The 10,107-nt window shown below is 48.9% G+C and overlaps 1 protein-coding gene across 1 annotated transcript; it reads right to left on the bottom strand.

Moving 5' to 3' along the window:
• Positions 1 to 5,230: 5,230 nt before the first annotated feature.
• LOC120234786 (serum amyloid A protein) lies at positions 5,231 to 8,970 on the bottom strand. The gene is made up of 4 exons (XM_039236751.1): positions 8,498 to 8,970; positions 7,854 to 7,945; positions 5,870 to 6,008; positions 5,231 to 5,461 (listed from the first exon to the last, which is right to left on the bottom strand). The coding sequence occupies exons 1-4, from the start codon at positions 8,518 to 8,520 to the stop codon at positions 5,299 to 5,301; spliced, it is 417 nt and encodes a 138-aa protein (XP_039092682.1). The 5' UTR covers positions 8,521 to 8,970; the 3' UTR covers positions 5,231 to 5,298.
• Between the last annotated feature and the right edge of the window lie 1,137 nt (positions 8,971 to 10,107).

Below are 10,107 nucleotides of genomic sequence, written 5' to 3'. Positions count from 1 at the left end.
AAATTAGAGAATTGTGAAAGGTCTCCCCCTGCACCCATATTTGAAAAGCAGACTAAGTTGAGTGATGCTTCTTCCCTGCCTCCCACATGTGAGGCCCAAGAGGCTCCATGCACCCCACATCCCAGGGAGAGCGTCCAAGAAGCAGGCCAGATCTCCCGAGCCGCCATGATGAACAGGTAGCACTGCAGTCCCAGGCAGTCGCCACCTCCTCTTCCCATTCCGCCTCCGGACCAAAAGGAAAGGCCTAGGCAGGAAGAGAAGAGGTCCTCAGTCACTCTGGGGGTCTCCAGAAAGACCACTGAGGTTAGAGGAAAGGCAGTGACTGGGCCAGGTGAGGCAACGCCTTACCTAGAGGGGGGCTTGGAACATGGGCCACTGTCAGCTCCAGTTGGTGGGTCCACCGGCTCCTCTCTGGGGAGGGTCCTGTGTGGCTGGGGTGCCCATGTGGAGATGAACTTCACCTCAGGGGCACCACCGGCACACTTTGTGATTAATAATAAGTAAAGCCTATTATTTCTTCCTAGTCAATATAATGAGAGCAGACCTGTATAGGTTGAAATGATAACGGTATATTTCATTATTTCTAAGATACACATTTCTTGAGTATAATTTTCTGAAATTCAAACATATCTTCTATTCACTAATGACCGACCAGGCAGCATTCATAAAATAGTTGTCATTGCTTTAGGAATACGTTTTGCGTATTTTTTTTTCTTTTTTTGCTTATACACAAGAGTGATATAAGATATAAATGTGTGCCTAAGATGAGAAAGAATGAAATCTGGCCATTTGTAGCAACATGGATGGAACTCGTTATGCTGAGCGAAATAAGTCAGGCAGAGAAGGACAGATACTATATGTTTGCACAGGTGGATTAGGAGGAACTTAAAGGAGGACTGTGGGGGGAGGAGAAGGGGAAAAATAGTAGGGGAGAGGGAGGGAGGCAAACCATGAGAGACTCTTGAATGCTGAGAACAAACTGAGGGCTGATGGGGGTGCAGAGAGGGGAAGGGGGGTGATGGGCACGGAGAGGGGCACTTGTGGGGAAGAGCACTGGGTGTTATATGGAAACCAATTTGACAATAAACTATTTAAGAAAAAAAAATGTGCTTAAGTAATTCCAAAAGGACTCTTTCAGTAGGTATAAAATAAAAATGCTGAATGATAAGAGAAAAATGTTACATCCTCACTTAACTAAATACTTTTTTCTTGGTGGTTGATGAATAATAATGCATCTTTCAATCCATGGTGTTTTGCACTCAGAGAAATGCAGTGTGCCTTTCCCTCCTCCTCTGTTCTCACAGAGCACTCTCTGCTAACTTGACCCTCTGATGATGAGCACAGTACTCTAGAAGTTCAAAATATATATTGCTTTCTCCCAAGGCTTCTCCTCAGAAACCATAATGACTAAGAGTTTATGTACACTTGAGGTTTCTAATTTTCCCTTCTATGAGAGAGAGCCCACGGCACTCCTAGAGAAAGTTACATATTTTCTGTGGCAAAGTAAAATGTGGTCATTCTTTCTGTATCTTTAGAGATTTCATTGTAGATTTACGTAGTCACCTCCCGGTGCCTCATTACCACATTCCGCATACCAAGCCCTGTTCCAAACCTTTGTACTTTCTACAATCCCAACCTCCCTCCCAGTTCTGTCTACTTTTGAACAATACCTTTCTACATCATTCATTCATTTCAACAGATACTTACTAATCCACTACTATTTGCCAGATGCTATGACAGGTACTGTGGATGCAAGCCTGACATGTAACAGGAGAGCCATGCTGTTTGCTCTTGGCTTTCCTACCTACTTGCCCTAAAGACAGACACGGCAACAGACAAACTCGGTGGAGCGTGATGAGTCCTAGGGTTGGGGCCCAGCAGGAGCAGGCACAGCTGGGTCTGTGCAGGTCCCTGTCCTCCGTCCGTAGTGTGCGGCCCCCCTCTCCTCCGCGTCCTTCCTTCTGAGAGCACGAGATGTTTCTGCCCCTTCAGGGTTACCGCCGCTGTGGGCTTGACCCCACCCTCTCCTGCTTCCCCTTGATTTTGTGCATCTGTTGTTCCCTCCACTTTATCGTTGGTGTGTACAAACAGGAAGAGAGCGGAGTGAAAAATTAAAAGTGTTTGGAGGGAAGAAAACACCACCACCATACGTTCTGTATGCTGTGTAATTATCCTACAAAATGAATGAGAAATAAAGACTTTCTCAAAAAAAAAAAAAAAGGGTGAGGTACAGGGCGCTTGAGTGGCTCAGTCAGCTAAGCATCTAACTTCGGCTCAAGTCATGATCTTGTGGGTTTGAGCTCTGCTGTGAGCATAGAGCCCTCTGGATCTTCAGTCCTTCTCTCCCTCCACCCCTCCCCCACTCATTTTCTTGCTCTCTCTCTCTTTCTCTCAATAATAAACAAACATTAAAAAATTTTAAAAAGAAAGGTGAGGGGGCTTGTTGGCATATACCTGTTTTGAAAAATTGTTAGAAGCTCTTTAGAGAGAAGGAAAATAAAAACTGAGAACGACATAAAGAAAGCAACAGCATTGAGGAAGGAATAAGTAAAGGTAAAACAGGATTGATAACAGCCTGTACATTCTCATTAGGTCAGTTCAGTCTGTACATACTGCACCCCAGGCTCCCCAGTGTACGGAGCCTGCTCTCACCAACCAGTGGCCATACTGTGGCCTTCACCTAATTCTCCTGCCACTACCTTATTCTGACTTAGATTCACTCCTCGCACACTAAGCCTCCAGCCTACCACACCTCCCCCACCTGCACTGCTACTCGCGCTTTCTGATGGGAACCAGAAGTCTCCTGTGACTAATCACTTCATAGCCAGGCTTTTATGTCCTTGTTAAGAATGAATGAAATTAGTCTTTCCTCTATAAAATTTTATCACTTATATTCCTCTAATAGGAGTTCTCATCAGTTCCTCTTGCAGGGAGGAGTTACATTCTAGTTATCTATTTATTTGAGCTCTATATCCACCTTTCTTTGCCCTGTTTGTGATACTGGACCCGGTAACATTTCTCCTGTGCCAGCCGAGCACGACCTTTGTTGGCAGAGGGTGCTAGAGGGACAAATAGGTGAAGCCCTGAGCTTCACCTCCTTCAAGCTCCTGGGCTGCTCTTCTCAAGTGCAGGACCCCAGTGGCACTCACCACAGGCAGTTTCGTTGGTATCCCACTGACGTTTCTTGACAAATTCCGTTATGCCTTCCTGGATTTCCAGGGTGTTCTACAGCACTCTGTGTTGCGGGAGGGGTGCGTAGCCATATACCACAGACTGAGTGACTTACACCACAGAAATGTTTTCTCATATTTCTGGAAGCTGGAAGTCCAAGTTCAAGGTGCAAACTAATTTGGTACCTGGCGAGAGCTCTCTTCTTGAATGGCAGATGGACACCCTGTAGTGTTGTGCCCGATTCGCGAGTCCCCTGAGACCCTCAAGGAGCTGACACCGATGCAAGTACAAAAGGGTCTTTATTACAAGCTCGAGCAGGGGCACACCCGCCTACCGGTGTAGTGGCAGAAGGTGAAGCCTCGAACAATAGCGAGTAGGGTTTTTATGGGGACAGGGATGGTGGTGTTACAGTGCACACGTTGTACATAAAGCATCATCACATAAGCACCAATTACAATTGTACAGCAGCACCCATGGTAACAGCTTTGACCATTCAGTATCTGTGAGGTGTTCATTACTTTTGGTGGGTCCCAATCATGACTTTTGAGAATCCTTTGAAAATGACCAATTATGAGGTCAGTTCAAAGGGCCCACGTGGGGTTCAGGCAAGTGGTAAGAAATTGGCTAGTTTGTACAGAATAACTGTCTACAGTTCCCAGCCTTGACTCAGACCACAGGAATGTTTTTTGATTAGCTGATCTGAGGGCGGTCCGAGGATGGCTTTAGCCTTGAGCAATCTGAGGAACTGGGGCTATATGCAGCCCGAGGTTGCTCTTAATGGAGGCCTTAATTTCAAAATGACGTTACTTCAGTAGCTGTGTCCTCACCGGACAGAAAGGAGGGAGCAAGATCTCTGATATCTGATATTATAAAGACTTTCATTCTATCAGACCCAGTTCCATATTTCTGACTTAGTTTAACCGTAGTTACTTCCTTAGTCCAAGTATATAGCCACACTGGGAGTAAAGGCTTCAACATACTGATTTGAAGTGGGGGGGACACAATTCAATCCATGGCACTGCCCCTTCTGGACTGGCCTCGGGCACATCAGCAGCATTCTCCCTCCTGCCTCCCTGGGGACTGCCTCCCAGGAGTTTGCCACAACCCAACTGCATTCCCAATTCAGACCCATGTCCGGGCAGTTTCCTGCCAAGTCTCCTTGTCACCTCGGTGGGAGAGTCCTTGCTTGTCAGCTTTGGCTTGTGACACCCAGCAGTCTATCAGCCACCCAGCAGGCTGCAGGACTTCAACAAGATCTACATCTCAGCTTTGTGTGTTCTGTGCCTTTAATATTTAATTGTGTGCCAGTTAATAATTCCTTGCATTATAATTTCTTATCTCCACTTACTACCTGATTTCTGTCTCCTGACTCGACTCAACTGATAAAAGGGGTCTTTCTATCCTGCTTGCTCTTCACTACCATTTCCCTAACTTGGACTGCTTAGGTGCAGAAGCTGTGAGGAAGGATCACAAGGGAGGTGGGTTTACGTCTTCATTAGGGCTGAGCGGGGCAGTGGAGAAAACGGCTTTGGACCAGGTCTTAGATGGCATGGACAGAAACTGGTTTTAACTGGATTTGAAGGTGCTGCTGGGAAACTAGCACAAGATCCAGGTGGTGGCCGGAGCAGGATTCCACAGTATCATCCTCCCATGGCTGTGTCCCCCGCCTCCAGGGACAGGGACCATGAGGAACAACACAAAGGCACCCGGATGCTGAGGACAGAGAAGGAGACGGGCGACAACTGACAGGAGAGTGGGGTCTGGACATGGAACCACCTGGAAAGATCATCAGGGTAACCAGAGGGGCCTGGATAGGGCAGCTGGTCTGATCCAGGAAGGGGGAGCAAAGGGCGTCTGCCCCGTGTGACACTGACATGGTCACCCTCACACCAAACACACGGCCACAGGCTCGGCCTGCATGTGTGTGTCCCTCCATCACCCCTGGGAACAAATAAGCAGTCCTTACATCATACAACAACATGTGTTTTTCAAGAAACTCTTAAGCATTTATTAGACACCTGTTAGGAGCCCTACAACAGATTCTGTGGACACAGAACTCAATGACTCGGTGTCTCTGCCCTCGGGGGCCTCCCAGCCCCTGTGCTGAGTGCAGAGCAAAGAGGAGGCTCAGTACTTGTCAGGCAGGCCAGCAGGTCGGAAGTGGTTGGGGTCTTTGCCGCTCCGGCCCCATTCATTGGCAGCCTGGTCAGCCTTCGAGTCTTCTACTCCGTGGCCGCTGTTTCCATGCCTTAAAAAGTCTGTGACTCTCTGAGTATTCTCTCTGGCATCGCTGGAATGGAGGAAGGCAGGTAGGAGATAAATTAGCAGCTGATGAGCAATAGCCCCTTCCCCCATCTCTATTCGTCCCAAGGGATGGCTGACAGGAGCCAAGGAAAGAGGGGATAAAACACTGACATTCCCTGCCTCCGCCCCCCAAACAGACCACCTCGGCTGGGGCTGGTCCCTTTGCTGGGTGAACAGCACTCAGAGGGGGAGGGTGGGGACCACCCATTCCCCCTGGCCTTGCTCTGGCTCCATCAACCACTCACACCCCACACTGGGCACTGAGGGGAGGGTGGGCAAGAGGAGGAGGAGCCACAGTCTCTACAGGAGACTTCTCCAGGGCTTTGCCCCTCCTGGCTGTCCAAAGCAGCCACGCTCAGCTCACCCACCCCTGCATTCCCTGGAGCCCCGTTACCTGATCACTTTTGCCGCCCAAGCGCCCCCAGGTCCCCTCTGTGCGGCATCATAGTTCCCCCGGGCGTGGAAGTATTTGTCTGATTCTTTGTAATTGGCTTCTCTCATGTCAGAGTAGGCTCTCCACATGTCCCAAGCACCTGAGAGAACAGGTCACAGCAATGGGAAACCAGGTGAACAGAAAGCACACCTCAGGGAAGACTCAGAGAACGACACATGTACCACTGATTCCAGATTTCTGCCTGTGGTCCCCCCTTGGATACCACAGACTGAGAACAAGTCTGCATCTGGTTGGTTTCTCCAGCTTTCTCTAGTGACAGTCGTGCGGGAGGGGCACAGCTGGGTTGTACCTGCGGGACCACGTGCTGCATCTCACTTAGGGCTCTATGTGAGCTGTTTAAAGGAGACAAAGGAGGTATCACAGCACAGGATTTCTCAACTTGAGCACCCCTGAAATGTGGGGCCAATTCCTTGTTGCTCAGGCCTGTCCTGATACTATAGGATGTAAGGCAGCATCCTTGACCCCTCCCCACTGGATGTGGGCAACATAGTCCCTGAGGGTCACAACCAGAAATGTTCCCAGATGTTGCCTACTGTCCCCAGGGCCCCAGACTGCTCTCAGTTAGGAAGCACTGTTGTAAAATGAAGCCACATGTCATAAGGCCCAGGGGACTTGGGTAAGTGTGGAGGTGACATGCAGACAGATTCTGGGAAAGGCCCAGATATACAGCCCTTCTGCCCCGAGGCCAAGGAAATGTATACTTGCAGAATGAGTGCACATAACTGTGACCCAAGTCCCTCTGAGTGTCAGGGGCACCAATGACATCCTGAGAACTTTCTAAACAGGCTGTCCCAATGATATGGGCAGCTTGAGGAAGCAAGTGGTAGGGCTGTGCCCATCAGCCACACTTGGCTGCACCTCCTAATCACCTGGGAGCGACTGAAAGTCTGGTGACCAGGTCACAGCCAGGCCAGACCTCAGACTCCAGAGGGGGATCTCAGGCATCAGTAGTTTTCATGCTCTGCAGGCGATTCCCACAAGTAGCTGAGATCACGAGCCACCCGGCTTTAGGAGGTGCTCTCAGACACACCTACGTGGCCAGCGCTCTGGCCTCATGCACAGTTGGGTCCCAACCTCTGCTCGGCCACCTGCTGACTGGCAGTGAGTCCCTGGACAATGGACTGGGTTGCTCTAAAGCCCAGTTTTGTCCCCTTCAAGCGGAGGATGATGCCTGCCTCCCTGAGGTGTTCTGAAGTCATACTGAGTGGCCACGTGTCCCAGCTTGACCAGAAGTGTCCCCGTTTGCCTAGAACTACCCCGGTGAGCACTGAGAGTGTCCTAGGAAGTGCCTCAGACCCAAACACACCAGGAGAGTTGGTCACCCTGAATTGCATGAAGGTGCTGACTTCCTAGTGCAGGCTTGGTAGATGTGATTAGTTCCCCATTTTTCTTTCTTTCTTTCTTTCTTTCTTTCTTTCTTTCTTTCTTTCTTTCTTTCTTTCTTTTTTTAGTCAAGTTAAAGGCTAGGAATGAGTAGGGAACAGGGACAGTCACTGAGGATAGGAAGCATAGTGACAGCTGAGCTGAAGGTGTTTCTAAATCGATCCAGTTAGTAAATGGAAAGAAAGATGGAAAGAGGAAGGAAGAAAAGGAGGAAGGGATGCATGAAGGGAGCGGGAAAAAAGATGAAAAGTTTAACAGCTTTTATGGTACTTTATACAATTTATCTGCGGGAAATTTTCTGCCTTTGCAAGACTTACTCTGTTTCTTCTAGTCAGACTTAAGCTTCAGCTGAGATTGCTCTTTCTCTAGTAACTGATGGACCACATCCTGTGGTTTTCAATCTGCTTGATGAAAAGCTCCCCAAACACTGTCCACCTTCTACCACTTAGGGCAACAGACCTATGATAGTAGCTCCACCCCTTGCATGTGCTGGGGCAAGACCCAGTGGCCCATGGATGCCACCCCCCTCCAGCGGCCTTACCTTGAGCAGCCTCGCCAAAGAATGAATACCATTGGCTGCTGACACCCAGGACCAAGGAGCAGAAGATGAGGCCCGTGAAAAGCTTCATGGTGCTGAAAGGAAGGAGAGGTCAGGGGCCAAGGACAGGGATTTGCATGTCACAGAGCCACTGCTGCTCATTCCAGTGCTTCTCAGGGAACTCTTAGGAGCCCACGTGGGGCAGGCCTTCACTCAGAGCCACAGCCCTCACTTCTGACCCCGTGATCCCTGACCACAGGGCTGGCTGAGAGTCCCCACGGTGGCATTGATGGAGGAAGTTGGGACCAGACTGTCCCCACCTGGAGCAGCCTATCATCCATCAGCAAGCATTTAGCACGTGCCACCCTGCCACCCCAGACCTCATACAGGACAAATACAAAACAGAATAATTGTTTTTGAAGGAATTTACGGGGTCTGTTCTTTTCCACAAATCAGTGCTTTGAAAGTTGGCCCTCACCTGAGTTCCAGTGGAGCAGAGCTGCTGGTCCCTGCCTGCTGGGAGAGGTGGCCGGGATTTATACTGTGCCCTCCCTGATGGGGACCCCATGGGGACACAAGAAAAGCCAGACTGCCCGGAAAGGTCCCTTCAGGTCATGGCCCCGAGAGATGTGCAAAGGAAAACTTACCGGACACCCGTGGTTTTCTTCATCCACAGGTCAACTTCCAGTTGTGCAACCGTGAGGAAGCAAGCTTGGCTGCTTCTGCCGGGTGGCCGGGGCTCAGGAGGAGGGCTCTGCTGTCAGAGTCAGAGGGGCTGTGGAGAGGAAGGGTGGGAGCACCAGGCTGGGGGTCCGAGGACTGCCGGCCGGTGTGTGGTTAGGGAAGACTCCTCCAGGCAGGGCCTTGCTGATCGTTTTCTCAGGATGGTCCCTGCCCGGCCAGATGGCCAATGTGCCAGACGTGACACCCTTTGAGTTCATGTGTAAGCTCTTGAGTTCCAAACTGATGGCTTGCCCCACCAAGTGTCTGGGTGCCCTGGAAGGTCCTTTACCAGTCTGTGTGCACATGCTAAGCTTTCAGCACTGAGGCACTGAAGAGCCCTTTTCAGCTGGCTGAGCCCATGAGGAAGTGTATTATCTCAGCAGGCTCCCTGGTTGGGAGTATCGACTTGGAGGGATTCTGCCTCTCCTCACTCAATCCTGGAATTGCATCGGAGTGGAAATGAGAGTGGTCGGTGCAAGGAACTAAAATGCAAGTTCTTAGAAATCTATAATAGGGCAACTGTATGGGAAAATGGCAGTCCAGCTGGAGAAATACAAGGCTCCCAGTCAGGGGAATGTTGGGGTAAAACTGTCTACTGCATTTTATAGGGTACAGGGTTATTGTCTGCCCTCTTCTCGCTGTTAGTCAGAAATATCAGCAGAGTCTGCCCAGCAAGATGAGACCTGGGTATATATAAACAGAGTCTCCAGCTCTCCAAAGATAATATCCCTTGTGCCTCCTAACCGGAAAGATTCTAGAAAGAGAATGCCTGAGACTGTAGTTTAGCATAGATAGTTGACATTGTTCCAAGCTGTCTAAAGATGAACCAAAGGCTGATTCTTTGCTTGAAACAAAATGAAGCTTCTTATTATTCCTTCCCTCTGCTGGATTTTTTTGGACAAGCCAGTAAGAACTATTCTTTTTGACTCTCAGTGCCCCGCATCTTTAGTCAATTGTTGTATCTTGTTATTGCTAATATAAATGAAAAACAGAATGTCAAATTCTCAAACTCTTGGTTTGAATATGAAATCTAGCATATGCGAGAAGAGTTATATGCTAAGCTTTATTTTACAAAGATATATATTCCAGCACCATATGGGAAGTCATTCATTTTATCATCATTTTATTAGTGCTTCACGAGTACTCACTGAGCTTTCATACATAGCACGGCTGTTCCATGTGCTGGAGTCTCTAGCCTCATGTGTTTTTATTGTAGCGATCAATTTGTAAGTATAAACACAAAAATGACATTCCATATTATCTAATTCTGACCCATTCCTGACAGCGTGTTGGGTGGCAATTGCTTTTTTAATTACTTTTTATCTGCACTGGTGCTTAGTGCATTCAAACCTTAGCACCATCTTCCTGGTTGATTTATCCTTGTTCAGGAAAATCTGCTTCCTCTGCCCTCTACAGCTACTCTGCTTGGGGTCATAACACCACTCTCTGTGGGCATACTGAGGATCTTTGGCATTCTTGTACTGTGTCACTTTGTGTGGTTGAAGCTGCCACTTTCTAACAGAAAGTTGGGCAG

This window comes from Hyaena hyaena, unplaced genomic scaffold, assembly GCF_003009895.1.
Source record: "Hyaena hyaena isolate Hyena2069 unplaced genomic scaffold, ASM300989v1 scaffold_116, whole genome shotgun sequence".
NCBI classification, from domain to species: domain Eukaryota; kingdom Metazoa; phylum Chordata; class Mammalia; order Carnivora; family Hyaenidae; genus Hyaena; species Hyaena hyaena.
This window is presented reverse-complemented; position numbering and strand designations above follow the sequence as displayed.